This window comes from Nasonia vitripennis (genome assembly GCF_009193385.2).
Source record: "Nasonia vitripennis strain AsymCx chromosome 1 unlocalized genomic scaffold, Nvit_psr_1.1 chr1_random0005, whole genome shotgun sequence".
Lineage (NCBI taxonomy): Eukaryota > Metazoa > Arthropoda > Insecta > Hymenoptera > Pteromalidae > Nasonia > Nasonia vitripennis.
This window is the reverse complement of record NW_022279591.1, coordinates 3,809,655-3,829,450: the sequence shown is the minus strand read 5'-3', so window position 1 is coordinate 3,829,450 and position 19,796 is coordinate 3,809,655. Positions and strand designations below refer to the sequence as shown.

The window sequence follows — 19,796 nt, the reverse complement described above, 5'->3', positions numbered from 1 at the left end:
CTGGTTGCAATAACCTTGACCTTGAATTTGGTTCTCAAGGTTATGTCTAGGTCAAAGTGATTTTTCAAGCGAAAACGCCTGCTTTTGATCTCCGATTTGGTAAAAATAAGAGAATGCCCGTTGGAAATGCTAATCAAGGTCATGGTAAGGTCATGTCAAGGCCAATTTACTGTGCACTTCAAAAGTTAAAAATAAATAACTGAAGGTCAAAAGACATCAAAGACCTTGAACATCTGTTTAATTTTGAGGTAAAATTAGCCTAAAATATAAAAAAATTACATGAAATCCATTTTTTTTTTTAAGACAAATCTTTCTCACTTGGTATTTTACATTTTTTAAAAGATAGAAAATCAGCCAATTACCTATGACTTTCTCAAAGCTTTTTACTTCCTATTTTTAGCGTTACCCAGAAACAACGACGTGGACGTAATAGGATTATGTTTCCTTTGGGGTGCTTTATTACAGTGAGTTCCCCTTGCCTCTCACTTCTAACCATTGAGTATGTGCTCAAACTGACGACCGTTTGCGTCGATACCAAGTTGAATTCTTCTCAAAAAATGTCTTACCGTGGAAAACAAGACATTTCTTGGAATTTCTGCACAAGCTGTTCGTATGCGTTCCATCATGTCTTCTCGTGTCGTTGGTTGCTGTTCGTAACAAGTGTTTTTCAAATATCGCTAAAGGTAAAAGTCAGGTGAAGTTAGGTCAGGCGAGTTAGGAGGCCATGCAACTGGACCTCCACGTCCAATCCATTGGTTTGGGTACCGTTCGTTAAGAAAGGTTCTTACAATCCGTGCAAAATGTGGTCGTGCACCATCCAATTGCACCCACATTCTTTGCCTGGTCTCTAAATCGACATCTTCAAGCAAGCCAGGTAAATGGTCACTAAAAAATTCCAAAAAATTGTGTTGGTTGACATTACCGTTAAAAAAAATAAGGACCAATTACATATCCATTTACAACTCCACACCAAACGTTTAAACTCCAACGATGTTGATTATCAACTGTTCTGTGCCAAAGTGGATTCACATCTGACCAGTAATGACAGTTATGTCTGTTTAGTTCCCCAGTGTTTTTAAAAGTTGCTTCATCTGAAAACATAACAAATGTGAACAACTGTGGATGCTGTAATGCCCATTGACAAAACTGAAGACGTTGTGCAAAATGCCGAAGCGTTAGTTCTTGAATTAATGTGATGTGGTAAGCATGATGCCTTTGGGCTTTGAGGGTCCTAAGAACTGTTGATTTTGGTATTCCATGTTGTCTTTCAATTTCTCGAGAACTAATGTAAGGATTAAGGTGAACGACTGCGAGAATTGTTAAAACACCTCGGCACTCTCCTAAAATCATAATCATGTCCACAATTTCATTTGGGGGGGGGGGGTAATCAGCCATTATATACCTTGATTAGCATTTCCAAAGGCATTCTGTTATTTTTACCAAATCGGAGATCAAAAGCAGGGATTCTCGCTTGAAAAATCACTTTGACCTTGACATAACCTTGAGAACCAAAATCAAGGTCAAGGTTATTGCAACCAGAAAGTGAAACTCTCCACCCTTGACAAAGTTTTTAAAAACATTTTGATGTTCCAACCGTTATTCCGAGCTAACACACATTATTTAACAATTTTCGTAATTTTGACCTTCATATGACCTTCCGTGACCTTGTTCAAAATATCATTTTGAACGTAAAATTTTCTGCACTTTTCAAATCCTGAGTCAAAAGTAGGTCTTCCTATTTTAAAAAATGATCTTGACCTTGAAATGACCTTCAAAAACAAGTTCAAGGTCAAAGTTGTTCATACCAAAAGTTGACCTCCTTTGACCTCTACAACTTTTGTCTAAAACATTTTTCTGTATCCAACCATAAATCTGAGATATTTCCCATAATAGATTAAAATGGCCCACCCTGTATAATGACAAAAGCAAACTTTTAATAAAGAAAATAAATATCCCTTGGTAAAATAAATGATTCACAAGATGAAATATTATTAGATAAACACATTAAAAAAAAGCTTTAAACAGAAAATTGCGATATCAACAAATGAGTGTAAAAAAACTGCAATAAACAAAAATGACGTAAAAAACGATTTAAAGCAGGTAAGACCAAGAATAATAAAAGAGTAAATTTAAAAAGGATATTAGATCATAACAAGAAAAGTGCAGTAGGAAAAACTGAAATTAATAAAAGAAATGCGAAGAGAAAAAAATATACTCAAGAAAAAATGTATTCTACAAAACTTATTATATATTATATTTTATAAACAAAAAGCTATTCATTGGTATAGACAGGTACATATGATAAAAATATATATTTATACCAAAAAACATTTTAATGATTTTGTCAAGGTAGATTGGAAGCTGTGAAAACAATTTAAAAAAAATTATATTTAGTCTATTCTATAAAAACGCTCTAAAACTCATAAGTAAAAACAAATTAAATCTATTGTATGGTAGAAATTGTCTTTGAACGTAAATCATTCAGGTTACCGAAAAAAAATTGTCAAATGTATCAAATTTCAATTAGTTTGTAGCAATAAAAGAGCTTAAAAAATGTCCGTCTATTTTTTATATTTTTTTTATATTTTTGACATACATTATGATATATATATATAATGATATATCGCGATATCGTGTGCTGTGCTGTGTCCAGCGGATCGAATTGTACCTTGTGTGTGAGTGCGACGCGGAGTCCGGGTATTCCTGATCTCCCTGCTTATCGGTCCAGCAACGTCTAGTCCTGCAGCCTGTCTGGGATCAGGAGCGTCGGTGACGAGATCGTGAAGGTTTGTGTGACTCGCAATGACTGTGATTGTGTGCATGAGTGTGTATCACCCATGCGAGGGTGATCCGGCGCGCGCGACCTTCACGGAGATATAATCGTGCGAGCGCGATTATTCCAGCGTCGTGGCGAGTCGCCAAGTTATAGGCGACACGCGTATTATTATTGTTCTTTTAGATTCGTAAACTCACGGTTTTGACGCGATAGTGAAATATAACTTAGCCTTATTATTTTACGTGCTTGTTCGTCATTTCTAAACCTCGCTCGTTTACTTCCGAGTCCTGTTCCTTTCTACACTTACTTATGCAATAATTGTTTGCATGAAACAATTATTGCATAAGTAATCCACTTTTTTCTTTGTATCGACCTTTATCATATCTTTTTTGTTTAATTACACTACTAACTTTTTCTAGGCATAGATTTATTAACTTCATAATTTCATCTGTTGCACAATCAGGATCCTGTATTGTGAATATCTTATTCCAATCCACGTCTTTGTTAATATTTCGTAATTTGTTATAGTTAATTTGTTTTTTAAAATTTTTTTTGCTTTGAACTATTCTTATAGTATTGAATTGTACAAATATTGGAAAATAATCATTGAATAGATTGGTGATCTTGGAGTTATTTTTTCTGATTTCATGAAAAAATTATCAATACATGTTCTTCCTTGTCCCACAGATAAAAGTCTTGTTATACCATGGAAATATATAGTATATTCATATTCTAGTAATCACTTCGTGTAGCGTGCTTGCCTGTTTCTGTGGTGAAGCGGCAATGTTACAGTGTTTGTGTTGGAGCGCGCCAAATCCGTCTAAACACCTGAGGAGCGTGCCAAATCCGTCCTTTGGTTAGTAATACTGGAGATCTCTTGGAATCTGTGCCAGAACACAACGAGCGATTGAGCCAAAGGTCCGTCGAATAGAATGTTCGGCGTTAGCAAGAGCAGTTGACCATCTTACTTATTAATAACCACGAGAAATCGTATAAAGTATAACGATTAGCTCCTACCAGCGCGGATCTTAGAACCATCCAGCGTGTAAGAGTACGATCTTGATTGTAAGTCTACCACTTAGATATATGATATAATTATACATATAATCGCGAGACAAAGATTGAGCACGAACAAACTATTAATAAAATAATATAACGGCCAATCATCTGTGAACTCATAAGTCTCAATGTCTTCAATGTCTAAAGAAAGCTACTTCGATCTGGTTCTTGGCAATAAATAATAACAATAACAAAGAAACGAAATCTAGCATATACTTATTCTTAATAAATAAATAAATAACCTAACCTGTTGCCACAAATCAAACGGTCATTAACAAGGTTAGAGGAACGAGGACATAGAGAAAGCGGACAAACCAGTGTCCATGTAAGCGTAAAAAGCGGACATAAATTGTAAAATATATAAGGAAAATAATGCTTTACTAGAATCTTCTAAAACCATCTACACCAGGCACAATAAAATGCTAATATAAAACAAAATACTAAATCCCAAACACCTAACCTACCTAACCCATGACTATTTGCAATTTGTTTGATATCCTCTCTCCCACAGTCCCATGCATGCGATGTTCCTCCACTTCAACTTAGGCGTCGGCGCTGCGCACCGAACACCCATAAATAACGAAAGCGCTCGAGCGAAAAGCGATTAGTAGCCCGGCCACCACCCGGTGCAGAAGCTCTCCTTACTCTCGACGCTCGACTAGCGAGTTTTCAGACAGCAACACCTCGGACGGTCAGCCTAGGGACAAAAGCGAAAATAAACTCTTCTCTAATCAACGCAAGGACTCTTCATTTCGCGATCCCTCTCACGCATTTACAACAAGAACGGGCGACAGCAACCAAGAGCACCGGGCTCTCACTAAGGACTGCACTCTGGAGCTATATGTCCGGCGCTCACTCGCGATCGACAGTTATTCGCGTGCAGTCGAAGAAGACGGATGGCCGGCTGAGATGTTGTCTCTTGGACAATCCGACCCTACTCCCTGCACACGAAGTTGCAGACTCTCTCTGAGGGCCGCGCTTAGTCACTATAACTTTGCTGCGAGCAAGTAACAATCAGTCTCTCGAGAGTAGGCGGATGAGACGGACAACCGTCCAGTAAGGTCGCAGACTCTCTCCCAGGGCCACGCTCGCACCCTATCGTTTTGACACGCTCACGATCCCGTCAGTACCTCGTGCGTAGCCGAGCAAGATCGACGACCAGTCAAGATGTAGTCTCGCGGACAACGACACCATCACTACGCCTCGATTCAAAGTCTCTCTCTCTCTCTCTCTCTCTCTCTCTCTCTCTCTCTCTCTCTCTCTCTCTCTCTCTCTCTCTCTCTCGGTCTCGAATGCAAGCCAGTCTTCACGACTGCAGAGCTGAGTAAGAGCCGGCCGGAGCTAGCTCCATGACACGAGCTCAGCAAGTCGAACTAGACTTTCAACGGTCGCACGCCGACTTTAGTGTATTTTAACGCGCCAAATCCGAATCCGTTGTCCGCTTTGCTCGTATAGTCCCAAAAATTTTGAGAAAATGCCGAAAAACCTTCGATTTGCTGGCGCACTCTCAGAATATTGAAAAATGGGGGAAAAAGAGTACATTACACAAGAAGAAGAACAATGTAAGAGAAGCATTTCTTATATACTTGTATATCTCTATCATCATGAGCACTCAATAAAATTAATTGAAAAATCTTATTTAATAGAATTAATTGTAACAGTAAATTGTATGTATAATTATGTTTAATTATAATCTCATACAACGGGTCTTGTGCAGACACAATTATATATGAAACGGTACTTATGCGGACTGGCGCATAACTCTTCGGGAATGTCCAAACTTAAAACGTGACTTGTGTGGACAGAAAGAGATATTTGCTTTAGCACAATAGGTGTTGTGCAGACACTTTTATATATACATACTGACGTATAAGTCATCGGTACGTATAATTATATACATACAATTTACACTTACGTATAATTTATTCAAAATCTTCAGATATATTTCGCTGTTTTCTACAAGCTTTTCAAAGTTTTACGAGTATAAAAGTAAAACAAAGAACTAAATCAAATTTAGTGCGTTGAAATACACTAAAATCATGTATAATACACTCTCAAGAGGCCGACGTACACCTCCTAAGCATCACCTTAAGAAAACATTTACAATAAATGCGATTTTCAGCGATTTTTAATGATTTTTTATGATTTTTAGTTATTTACTCGAAATTTTGGAGGTGTACAGGAAAAAGAATCACTGAATTTTGATCTAGCGTGACAAAATTTATAGGGATATATGGATATTTTCAAAAGTACTCCGCATTTTTTTTGTGTGTCGGTGTAATTTATTCTATGGACTGTGAATGCCGTTTAGTGAACGGACTAATTTATCGTATTCACGCGTTGCCCAAATATTTTTCTATTCATTCTGAAGTTAAATTTCTTCCAAGAACAAATTCATCGAATCCTCGCATGTAACAATGTTTTACAAATCTGCATATTACTTTCTAATGTAAAAAACTAAATCTTTTATATTCTAATTCGCTTTTAGGTTACTCATAAGATTTAAAAGCGTTTTTACGTTAAGATGTTTACATAAAAATTAGTACATTATGCAACAACGGGCGAGCGTAGCAGATTTCATAATTAAAATGCAAGCAAGTATATTCTTAGCGAGGTGCGTTTACTGACCGAGCGAAACAAGTTATAAAAAGAAGAAACAATTAGGACAATTATCAAAATTTTTAAATATTTATTTTAATTTTTTTTCACTAACTTCTCTTGTCGTGTGTAATTAAGTGCAGTACTTTCTTATTTACAACCTATATATCAAACTTTCGTTTCAGAAGCCTTAGATTTTAAGTTACAAGCTCAATAGCACGTATAACAGTACATTATGCAATAAGGGGCGAGAGTAGAAGATTTTTCCCGCAGGTGAGTTTACTCCTTATCAGGGGCAAAAAGTGGGCTTTTTGGTCGGGTGTGGAATAAATCATATTATTCTAGGTGGCCAGATTTACTATACAATTTCTGGATAAGTATAGTAAAAAAATGTCTAGTGCTACACAGAGATGTTTATTGTTGCTCGCAAGGATGTTATGCTGTGAGCAACGATTTGACGTATACGTTATAATATAATATAAAACAAAACAAAAAAAAATGACTAGTTATAGTATTCGTTTAAGTATCTCGAAGAACTTCTATTGACTTACCAACATCGGAATCACTGTCGCTATCGAACGGATTATAATCAGAGCTAGGATTACTTATCTCTCCATTTGATAAAATGTCTTCTTCGCTATCCGATCGACTTAATTTAAATTCTGTACTAGAGTTATGACCATTGCGCTTTTCTTCATCAGATAGATTTCTTTCAGTAGACCAAACATACGACTTTTTTTTAGCACTTTGAGATGTTTGTCGATCGAACTTGCGTTTATTGTTAATATTATAATTTTTTGAGTCCTGTTCCTTTTTTTCTTCACTCTTTAATTTCTGTGTCATGTTCAATCCCAATACTCTGTGAATTCGACTTCTGTCAGGTGCAGGGAAGTGCTTTTCTACTAATGTTTGAAGTACTCCTCTTTAAAAATAAAAAATATTTTATATGTATGATGTCTGAGACAATTACGATTATTGAGTACAATAAATATTGAGGTTACATCCTACTAAAACTAATAAAACAAAGAGCAAGGAGTTACAGCCAGATTCCGTAAGACTGTAACATTGTCATATACTTTTTTAAAATATACACGAAAAATTTCCATTTATATGAATTAGTTTAGGGCGCTATTGAATGTGTAAGGGGACGAACTGCGGAAGTGCCACATACTCTCGCAACTTGGTAGTGTGTGCCTGATTTTTTTTTAAAGCACGGAACCTCTGCGACCGCCCTTCGTCAGTGGCTCATGCTTTTTGTATAAGAAAAGTTGAATTAATTTTCTTTTAAATAGAAAAAATTATTGTTTGTTACTGCTCTGTCATGGGTTATCAAGATAAGTACTTTTTTCAGAATATGTATTTGCATAATTAGTGATCAAATTGCTAAACCTGCAAATGTTGAAATCAAACTACGCGATATAAATGCAAAATCTATTTTTCTTAAGCCTAAAAATACGACTGACATAATAAACATAATAAATTCTGAAAAATGGTGGTGTTGACAAAATCAATGCTAAAACTTTAAAAGCAATCTGCAACTATATTGCAGAACCTCTGACACATATTTTTAACAATTGTATTGAGAAATCTGTATGGCCGGATGCACTAAAAAAAGCGGAAGTTGTACCAATTTACAAATCAGGTGAAAAACATAATATCACAAACTATCGAACTATTTCACTAATATTAAATGTTACTAAAATATTAGAAAGAATTATTTATAATAGAATTTACGATTTTGTTGAACAGGAAAAAATAATATTACAACATCAATTTGGATTCATGAAAAATATAGGTAGAAAAAATGCTTTAAATTATATAACGAATATACTGTATAATAATATAGATCGGAGTAAACCGACAATTGTAACTTTCCTCGATTTAGCAAAAGCTTTCGATACGGTTGATCATAGGATATTGTTAGATAAACTATATTGCGTGGGAATTAGGAGACAGGCGTTGGATTTACTTACGCGAACAGATAACTATGTTTATCTGTGCGGGGTTATGTAGTGTTCTAAATACTATGTAAATCTATCTGGTTTGAATAAATAAATAAATAAATAAAATTGATTTAAAGATGAGGTTTTTATTCGAAAATATTATTATCTAAGATTTAAGATTATCAGGTGGACAGAATCGAATGTTAGTGTGTTTGGACTATTTGTATAAAACTAAAGATAAAATAACAATGAAACAGAATTATAATTTCAAGCCAATTAATCAGTATTTCAAACAAGATTACAGCTATGAAACTTTATGTCACTTACTAGCAAAGAATTATAATATAAAAATTATTCACAGACTTTGTTTAGATTATTGCAACAATTTGGACTAAGAAGAAATAATTTAAGAGCAAGCCCTTTTACGAATAATACCTTTTTCTCACGAGACATTGCAATAGTTAAGACAAGGTTTTTCTTAACTTGTCTAAAGGTAATGCATTATTGGTTAGCATAAACATGTTCGTTAATCTTTTTTCATATTTTTAGTTTACTGATTTGACTTTATGTCATTCGTAGTATAAAATAGTAACAATAAAAATAATTTAGAAACTCAAATTATTAATCTTGTTTTATAATATGAATGGTTAATAAAGTTGCAATTCGTCTTTATGAATAAGAACAAATACATTATGCTTATCAACGTTTTTCTTGTTTGAAAAGCTGTTATTTAAAATAAAATTCAAACAAATTCAGTAGTACTGTAATTCTTGGTCTTTGGCATGGAATTATACGTTGATTAATTTCCTTTTTAAACAGGACTGGTATTCCAGCTGCATTATGTTTTCACCTTCTAACAAAAAGCTTTTGTGAATCATTGTACAAATGACAGAATAAACTTCATATTTCCAAAATTTTAGTTTGTAAATAAAATTCTGCTAAAGTACAAGCTGGAGACCAAATATCAGAACCTTCCTTTTATCATGATCTGCTAACTTGATTTCAAATCGTTGCACTTACAAGGAAAGGTACCCAACCCGAACTCACCGATTTTGATGATTTTCATACATGTTGTAGAACATAAAAAAATAAGAGACACGTATTTTTTTTATCGGCTAATTTTCACTTTTAAGGGGTAAAAACCTCCCCTAAAGTTAACCCCCAAAAAGCGTTTTTTTTAAATATCTCGGCTTAAAATTAATATTTTTCAATGAAACAAATTGGAGGTTATTTCTTAAAAAAGAGCAAGTATTTCATGGTGATTTGAAGAGTAAGGGTAGCATCCCCTATTTTTTAGGGGTTGAAAACATATATTTTTTGGCATAATTTTATAATAAAAATCTTTAAACCGACTAAAAAAAATTGGAAAAAATGTTTAAACATCCTTAATAACAAAATTTAGTTGACGTCTTTCGGTGTTTTCATAAATATTATCCCTAAGGGGGTAAACCACCCCTAACACAAAATAACTGTAAATATGTAATTCAATACATAATATTTCGTAGAAAGTTTGTATATAGAGGTTTTCGAGGTCGCTGATTACAAATCTGTTATCAGATTTTGAAAATTCAAAATGGCGGATCCAATATGGCGGACGGAAATATCGAAAAAAAATTTTATATAATAAAAAAGTTTTAAACGACTAAAAAATTTGGAAAAAATTTGTAAACATCTATAATAAACAAATTAAGTTTTTCGGTTTTTTCATAGATACTTTCCCTTAGGGGGTAAACCACCCCTAACACAAAATAACTATAAGTATACTTCAATCCATAATATTTTGTAGAAGGTTTGTATATAGGGGTTTTCGAGATCGCTCTTTACAAATCTGATATCAGATTTTAAAAATACAAAATGGCGAAACCAATGTGGTGGACGAAAATGTCGAAAAAAAATTTTAACTTTCAAAAAAACTTGTTTACAAATGTGTGATCTTTGTAGCCTGTACATGTGAACTAAAGAGCCTTAAACCCTAAACCCTAAAGAACAAATAGGCTAAATGGTTGTGCTTTTTAACCAAACGACTCCAAACCCCTAACCTCCAGACAAGCCGAAGGCCTATGCTTTACCGTAGACACGAGTATAGACATATTACCGATATTTTATTCTATCATTTTGTATGTAACAAATAACGTCTCGTTTTATGTTTCAATCAAAGATTATTTATTTTTCTGCTTTTATAAATTAGCATAATTTCAAAAGTAATTTCATAAATTGCATAATTATATAATTTTATAAATTCAAAAAGTCCACACTTTTTTGCAAATGAAAAAACATAGGTTAATAAAATTAGTTTATCAAACTCTTTTGCGTTTTGTAATAAAATTTAATGTTGTCAAACTTGGGAGTTTTTCATTGTTACAATTATTTCGTAAGCCAAACGTTTTTTAGATGAATTCTCGAAGTAATGATTATTGTATCTATAGTAAAATATTTACAGTCTGGAATTCCATAATAATACTATTTGCTACGATTTAATGAATTTATCAAAAAATCTAAATTTAATAATAAATATTATTCTAATTATTATTATTATTTTTCATTATCATTGCTATTATCAGTATTACTGTTATTATTGCTATTGCAATTATGCTTATTCTTCTTCTTATTATTATTATTATTATATTACTATGATAATTTTTGTTATTGGTAAATATACATAAAAGAATATTAATACTCGAACTTCATTTGCAATTAAAGAACACGTTGTTATTGAAAGGGAATTTTATATGCATTCATTAGTTTAATGAATGTTATCGTACATTCAATGATAATTCCACAGATAAATGTCTTTCACTCATAAAAGTTGTTGACAATATGTGCGAATCAGTATGTTCTTTTTTTAGATTGTTTTCATCGAGTGTTTACCTCAGCTGCCTGTGTTATTTTTTAGGCAGTGAGTGAGTTTTGTGGGTATTCTAGTTCGATGCCGGAAAGTACGAATAGTACGTCTTTTTGTTTGTCAGTGGTATCATACAGTTGTAGAAAATTTTCTTTAGTGATTTTATATAGATTTACATTATTCAATTTCAAAGTGAATAAAAGTTGAATAAAACCAAAAAAGAGTTTTCCGAACATCACAAAGTGGAACGAGAATTCTTCTCCAATGCATAAATTAATGATTTGATTCAATTTACATTCACTCGTTTTATTCTGGTAGAAATGTAGCAGTCGTGCCTTACGTGCAAAAACACAGCTTGTATAAATTTTACCGCTTGTTTTCATTTTAGATTGAAAAATGAAAATTAATCCGTTAAACGTTCTAAACTTATTATTAGCATACTTTCAAGCGTTAAACATACCAGATAGTGTCACGAATTATCACGAAACAGAGTTGGCCGAAAAAATAAAAGAAATTTTAATAGATGCAACACATGATTTCAACGATGTAGAAATGATTACTGATGACTCTTTGGATTTTCAAGAAGAGTATAAAGACCATAATGCGGAAATAATTGAAGATGAAGTGCAACATCATTTTCCTAATCCGGATATAGCACCAACAAATCAATGTAGAGCAGATAATGAAGAACTAGATTTTGAATACAAAAAAAGAGCTGTAGAATTTTGGAGAAGTAGCAAAACGAAGCAAAATTTAAGTCTCAAAACAGTGCAAAACAGATTCAAAAAAGTATCATCTATTAGTCAGCTACGTCGTTGGGCTCATACAATTAATAAAGGTGGCACATATAGAGAAAAAGTAGCACAAATTTGTCAGTATACCCTGGATAATTTTCAAGCAGCTCTCGACAGTGGTTCAATTATCCATGATGAAGATATAATTCGATGGGCCTTACAAGCTAAAAAAGAAATTGGTTTTGATGATATTAGATTCAAAGCTTCTAAACATTGGTTACTCAAATTTAAGCAAGCACACCGAATAGTTTCTAGGAAAATAAATAAGTTCATAACAAGAAAAACACTAGAAAGTAGTGCAGAACTTACGACTAAAGCTGAAGCATTTATCGATGACGTTAAATCGTGTATACCAAGGATTGGACTCGAAAATTTGTATAATACAGATCAGAGTGGATTTCAGCTAGAAATGCATTCTGGAAGAACATTAGCAGTAGAAGGAGAAAAGCAAGTGCAATGTCTGGTACAGTCAATTTCAGCAACAACGCATAGTTATACTATACAGCCACTAATATCAGCTACTGGACAACTGTTGTCACCGCTATTTCTTGTTTTAAAGGAACCAAGTGGCAAGTTTGGCCCTATTGTAGAACAAAACATATTTAGACCAGAAAACGTGTACGTGGAAGCATCCAAATCTGGAAAATTAACAACAAGTAAGGGAACTAATAACAATTTTTACATTGTAATATCGTTGATCAGTTAATTAGTAAGTCGTTTAATTGCAGATCATTTCAAAATCTGGTTGGAAAAAATATTTTATCCCTATGTAGGCCATCACTCAATACTATTACTTGATTCTTGGAGTGGTCATTGTGACAAAGTTATAGAAGAAACAATGCCACAAAATAAAATTATTAACATAAAAAAAATTCCAACTGGAACCACAGGAAAAATACAACCACTTGATGTCTATGGATTCCGTATTTGGAAAAACTTTGTCCGAACATTTTCTGATAATGTAATGTTAATGGATCATGATATGAATTTACATGTGAGAAATAATATAATTAAACTTCAATCATTGGTTCACAACCAACTGTCTTCACCGAGATATATAGATTTGTTTAAATATTCCTGGTATAAAAGCGGTTACGTCAATGAAAAACCAGATAAATTTGATAATCCTATAGATTTCAGTTTTGGAAAGTCTTGTGCAACACATTGTGAAATAGAAGGGTGCACAAACATTGCAATTGTACGATGTGGTTGGTGTAAAAAAGCATTGTGCTTTAAACACTTTTATGAGGACTACCATTATTGTAAAAACATCGTAAAATAATATATTTTATGCTCAATACAAAAAATGCACTATGGCAAAAGATAAAAGATTGTAGATTATTATTATACTCTAATATTATAAACAAAAATACATTATAAGTTGAATTTACAATAAAGGAATTTCAATAACATTCTGATAACAATTTCTACGGAAATTATAAAACTGCTTCACACACAGAATTTTCTTGTTTACAAATTTAGGAATTTGAGGTGGTTTGGTTAAAAAGCACAACCATTTAGCCTATTTGTTCTTTAGGGGTTTAGGGTTTAAGGCTCTTTAGTTCACATGTACAGGCTACAAAGATCACACATTTGTAAACAAGTTTTTTTGAAAGTTAAAATTTTTTTTCGACATTTTCGTCCACCACATTGGTTTCGCCATTTTGTATTTTTAAAATCTGATATCAGATTTGTAAAGAGCGATCTCGAAAACCCCTATATACAAACCTTCTACAAAATATTATGGATTGAAGTATACTTATAGTTATTTTGTGTTAGGGGTGGTTTACCCCCTAAGGGAAAGTATCTATGAAAAAACCGAAAAACTTAATTTGTTTATTATAGATGTTTACAAATTTTTTCCAAATTTTTTAGTCGTTTAAAACTTTATTATTATATAAAATTTTTTTTCGATATTTCCGTCCGCCATATTGGATCCGCCATTTTGAATTTTCAAAATCTGATAACAGATTTGTAATCAGCGACCTCGAAAACCTCTATATACAAACTTTCTACGAAATATTATGTATTGAATTACATATTTACAGTTATTTTGTGTTAGGGGTGGTTTACCCCCTTAGGGATAATATTTATGAAAACACCGAAAGACGTCAACTAAATTTTGTTATTAAGGATGTTTAAACATTTTTTCCAATTTTTTTAGTCGGTTTAAACATTTTTATTATAAAATTATGCCAAAAAATAGGGGATGCTACCCTTACTCTTCAAATCACCATGAAATACTTGCTCTTTTTGTAAGAAATAACCTCCAATTTGTTTCATTGAAAAATATTATTTTTAAACCGAGATATTTAAAAAAAACGCTTTTTCGGGGTTTAACTTTAGGGGAGGTTTGTACCCCTTAAAAGTGAAAATTAGCTGATAAAAAAAATACGTGTCTCTTATTTTTTTTATGTTCTACAACATATATGAAAATCATCAAAATCGGTGAGTTCGGGTTGGGTACCTTTCCTTGTTAGTCCCAAAACAAATCTTGAATACATAGTTATTTTTGGAATTATTTAGAGGTACTCTTTTATGAAGTTTGGGTTCGGATATTACATCAACTAATGAATATGACACAAAATACTCCATAACAATTTGATATTGCGTTATTGTTAAAGAAACTGCTATTAAATTGCGATTTGCATAGGATTGAGAATTGCATACGTGACGAAGGAACACCGCCAACAGCAGAGGGGATCAGAAAAGAAAGAATAAAAAAAAGCAGAAGATATAGCATGCGGCACTACTGCTCTAGTGCAGAGAGATAGGGAGAGTGTGAGTGCAAGTGAGAGAACACGAGGAAGAAGCGCGCGGGCCAATCGGCATCAAGTCAAACTTCGCGCCATTGGAATAACAAAAAGCGGGGGAGTTTGAGCTGTACGAGACCCGTACGCGTCGAGATTTCGGCTGGCGGGGCCGCGCGCGAAGACCGCGAGAGTGGGAGAGACCGGAGAGGGCAGTAAAACGTTTTTCGCCTGGTTAAGTCACTTTTTGTGTGGCGCCCGAATAAGACACACGTGCCAAAGATTTGAGAAGAGTTTTTACTGTAGAGAGTCGAGTAGAGAGAACCGTTGGGATTTCTGTGGGGACGCGCTGCTACAAGAAGACGTGCAACTAATTCAAGAGGACGACCTGGACTTTCCTGGACAATCCAGATAAAATATTATGAAACAAGCCCTTACCTTGTAATTCTAGCTACAATTGCATGTGTATTTAAGCGGCGCAAATCGTCCTCAATTAGTAACAAAAAATATTTTACTCAACTTAAAAATAAATAAATTAAACTTTTGTTGCACAGCTATAAGAAAGCACGAGCGACTGACAAACCACGATCATAAGGATTCCATGCTTTGAGCAGAAATCAGGCGCGTATTATCAAGAGCTCGCATGTATGCATCGCCTTCTAAAATAAAGTCGAAAAAATAGTGTCGCCTCGGTTATGTGGACTGTATACACAGTATCGGGATCCATTAGACAAATCCTGTCGCGAGAATGCACAAGACGTACACGTACCTCAACACCACCAAGTAATAGCCTATTCATATTTAGCACATATACGTGTTTTGAGCCCAATTAATCGTTTTATTATCCGTCATAACTGCTTGCCGTCTAACGAAACGTCCATTACCGGCATCAGTGTTATTCATTTTACCGGCCGTGTCATCATACCACAAGTACCGTAATTTAATAACGTCTCAATGTACGATCTGTATGCGTAGGTGTTATTTGGTGATGATACTGGTTTCTGATTGAAAAATACATCCACATGATTAAACAGTGAATGCATAAAATTATTCAAAGGGCCAACGATTGGTACTGACGCATCCTTCGCTAATGGCTTCGTTGGTGTTATATTAACACGTAGAATCCGCATTGTATGCGCTAAATCTAGATATCCGCAGTTCCTAGGGATCGTATATTCTATTAGTGCTTGATCGGCGGGTGACTAGATTAGCTTATACTGCACCCAATGAGAACTCTCAATTACCGTCTGTGTTGGCGGCGATTGAAAGAGTGATAACTCCGACTTCAACAAGTCACAAGAGTCAGTTTGAAGAAAAGCTATGCTTTAAAGCTGGTATAGGGAGTAGGTATGCTGTTCAAAAAGAGAGACTTTTAGTTGGCAAAGATATCTTTAGCTACTGCTAACAATGCTGCTTTAGTTACAGATTTCTTTCTCTTTTTTTCTGTGTAGTTATTACTCACCTACCAGCTCCACGACTAGAGTCTAACTGCGCGTTTTGCGTCATTTGTGCCTTCTTATAGTTAACTTTCTTTTTGCTACCACCACCACCGCCACCTTCTCCCCCTGATTATCCGGAGCCATCATTTTATTCAGTATTGTTCAGCTTTGCATTTGAAATTACCCTTACTTTTGCGCACGCGCTTACTTACCACTTCTCTATAAGGTCCGTTCTCTTTCGCCACATCATCCATAATCTTTGCACTAGCACGAGCAGCTTTCCTACCGACAGACTTTGCCCCACGCCTCACAAGAGGTAAAGAACCGCAAATAAGCCTTTTAAATAACTGCCAGTACCCGCGCCAGTCTGATAACAGCTACGGTCAATTGTAGTGTGATGGGTAAGAAAAATACTGTTGTCAGACATTTTGAAATTTGTGCGCTTAAAATAAGGTGTCACCAACAACGCACAGTAGTCAAATGGAACAGGATGTTCATGCTCACCTTTTATATCTATCTCGATTAACTGAAAAGACGAGAACAGCAAGGGCTGTCTCACATTGATGGGGTAAAGTTCTAAATTTAAAGCTTAATAATTCACATAACTTTTCAGGTAGAGAGAATGAGTAAGTACAACCGGCGCACTTATCCTCAGTGCAAGTGCATTTGACTTGAATAATTAAATATAACACTAAATTGCAAATATAAGATGATCTTTCACATTGTCGAGGTTATTTATCTCCCTCGAAAGAGTATTAAGGTCGTCATAAACGCCACTGTTTATTTGACTAAAAGTCTCCTGATAATCATGATCATCATCATGATTGCAGTCATCATTGCGTAACGAATTGTTAGTGTATGCAGCGCGTGTGGTTCTCGTGTTTCTCGTTACACAGACGACTCCCTCTCTTTTCTCCTTCATTGATATGTGTTGTAAAATAAAAGGTATTTGAATTTCTGTGAGGCTGACACACCAATTGCCGTGCAGAAAAACATTTAGAAAAACTATATAAATATTTTATATAGTAAACATCAAAGAAATAAATTCCCTACTGAAAAAAATCATGTGATAATCGCGTGATAATTGCGCGATTATCGCGTGATTTACAATAAATATTATTAAATATTTATACATAAACATAAAAACAATATTTATACTGCGACGTGTTGTTAGAATTACGACACGCGCTTACTACACAAATTTTCAAGTAATTGATTCTCAGATGCATTTGCGATGAATGCTTTGGAGAATCAACAGTACTGTACTGTATTTTCTGCTGGCCTGTGCGCCTGGGGCTCCTAACCTCACCTGTTAGCGGCCGGAGCCAGAGGAGGCTCACCGGTGCTGATAAAAAGAGAATTACCCGTAACAATAGCGCCAATGCAGCCAAGCAGAAACGCTGGGTCGCTGCTATATCGGCAGAACCGTCGTGCCTGTTGCTGGTGACGGCACCAGAAGGCTTCGCGACGTCCTCGAGAATACGAGAGGATCTGCGCACGAGAGCCACGAGGTTGCAACTGACCGTTGCGTATCTCTCTCGCGAGAGCAGTCGTGCCAGTAGGTGAGCGCCGAGCCGCAAGCATAACAGCCACGGTAGCGTATAGTCGAGGACCAAGATAGCGATAGCCGCGGAGAGAGGGAAAGCGTGCGCGAGTCTCAGCGAGAGAGAGCCACGCAGCTGACTTTGAAGGCGCGTCGACACTTGCGAGCGCTACTCGAAAATATGGCGCGTCGCCACTAGTGTTTCCCGGTCTACGCGTCATCTTCGTGAATGACCGCGTTATGTGTCGTCAGAATTATACAATAGCGCCAATTCATAATTGCCACCACGGGACGCCATTAATATTAATTTTGACTCGCGTTTATTCGTGTGCAGGAAATAGTAATAGATGGCGCCCCGAATGGTTTTCGGGACGCGCAAGATCTCGAGCAGCGAGGAAGTTTCTTCCTCACTCACGTTGTCGTCAACCTTGAAGCCGAACAGTTGGAAAAGTCGTAGGAGTAGTGAAGTTGTACGTTGTAGAGTTCGTTGAGTCGCGAGTTCGAAAGTAACGCGAGTGTTCATCGAAATCGCGCCCGAACGGAGTTGTCGCAAGTAAGATGGCCGTTTCTCAGAATTTTGGTGTTGTGAGAACCACGCGAGATAAGCTCAGCAGAATAGTCCGGTTCAGTAGATGACGCGATCTCGGAGTCTGTGCAGACAGAGGTAAGACGAACGAAGCAAGTCGCGTGTCAGATTGTTGGAGCCAGTAAGTCGAGACTAAAAGACTCGAATTTTCAGACGCGGAAGTAGGCAGCGACTCGTAGAAGAGAAAACTCCTGAGTAACGCCGGCGTCAGGCAATTACGACCGAGGATTCCCTCCTCCTATTATTGTGCCACAACGGGCCTCTGAGTCCTGGTTATTCTCGCGATTTCATGAAACCAAGGTCCCCGGCTATAAAAGTAGAAGTCGCATTTTTCAGGATTTCCTCCAAAGAAGAATTGTCGGTCGCCATTTTGGTCGAGTCACGTCGGTTTGAGTGACGTTACCACCATCTTGGACCACTAGTGTACGAATATCGCGGAGAAGTGCTGAATACAGCAGTCAGTTGTTTCTTGGAAAATCGAGAACTCGCGTATTATTGAAGGTCGTTCTTTGAACTGAGAAGTCGCGTTTTGAAGCACGGACAGAGTCGCGTATTATTAGATGTAAATCGCGTCTTCGCAACGAATTGTGCCGTAAATTAAGAAGTAACCTTGACCGCCGTTTTGCGAGAACACGGAAAACCAAAGTAATTCTCAACCGTGAATAATCTTACCCCATAGGAAACATTGTAATCATATTGGAATAGTCTATATTTTCTTTCTCTCTCACACACACACGCACACATACACACATAGAGCACAGCAAAGTTCAAATCACCTTCTGAATGACGGCACATCGACTACCAAAAAATATGAAACTCTATAAAAACTATATAAAAATTTTGATATAGTTTTATTTCTTTGATATAAGGGGGTCTATTGGGGGATGGAGTTGGCGCATGGAACTGGCGAGAAATCGGCAGATCGCCGAGCCAAGACCCGCTCAATCCTTCTTGCTCAAAGTAGGGAAAGGAGTGACGTGTGTGTCGGTGTGCCCGGGGTTGGCATGCGTCGCTGTACGCCCACCACCAAAGAGCGGTGTCGTCGAGAAGAGACCGAGAGAGAGAGAGAGAGAGAGAGAGAGAGAGAGAGAGAGAGAGAGAGAGAGAGTGAGAGAGAGAGAGAGAGAGTCCACGTGCTATCTTGTTTGGCGTGTGCTTGCTCCCTGTGGATGAGATGGGCCTACTCCCAAGTAGGCAGAACAGACGGGTGAAGCAGGCAGAGAGGCCTGCTGAGGCTTCTTGTTGTAGCTTCTTCGTTGCCAAGAGAGCGGACACTGCTCGGGCCTCTCTAGGTGGACTCTTGGATCGAGTTTGGACGAGGGAGGGCCACCCAACCCGGTGAAGGCTACCTCACCCAGTTATAACGAGAGGGGGAGAAGCTCCGAAGGGTCTTTGGAGAGAGCGCTCCGTGTGCAAAGCAGAAGGTGCTCCGTGTAAAACGGAGAACGCTCTGCGTAGAGCGGAGA

The 19,796-nt window shown here is 36.1% G+C and overlaps 1 protein-coding gene across 7 annotated transcripts in view; it reads right to left on the bottom strand.

The window, feature by feature from the left end:
- The window catches only part of LOC103317675 (protein strawberry notch), a 340,816-nt gene that overhangs the window by 157,199 nt on the left and 163,821 nt on the right, over positions 1 to 19,796 (bottom strand). For all 7 annotated transcript variants that reach the window (XM_031920743.2, XM_031920738.2, XM_031920751.2 and 4 more), the window contains one exon: positions 6,985 to 7,355. In XM_031920743.2, coding sequence (XP_031776603.1) covers positions 6,985 to 7,355 — 371 coding nt within the window. The remainder of the gene's footprint in view (positions 1 to 6,984; positions 7,356 to 19,796) is intronic.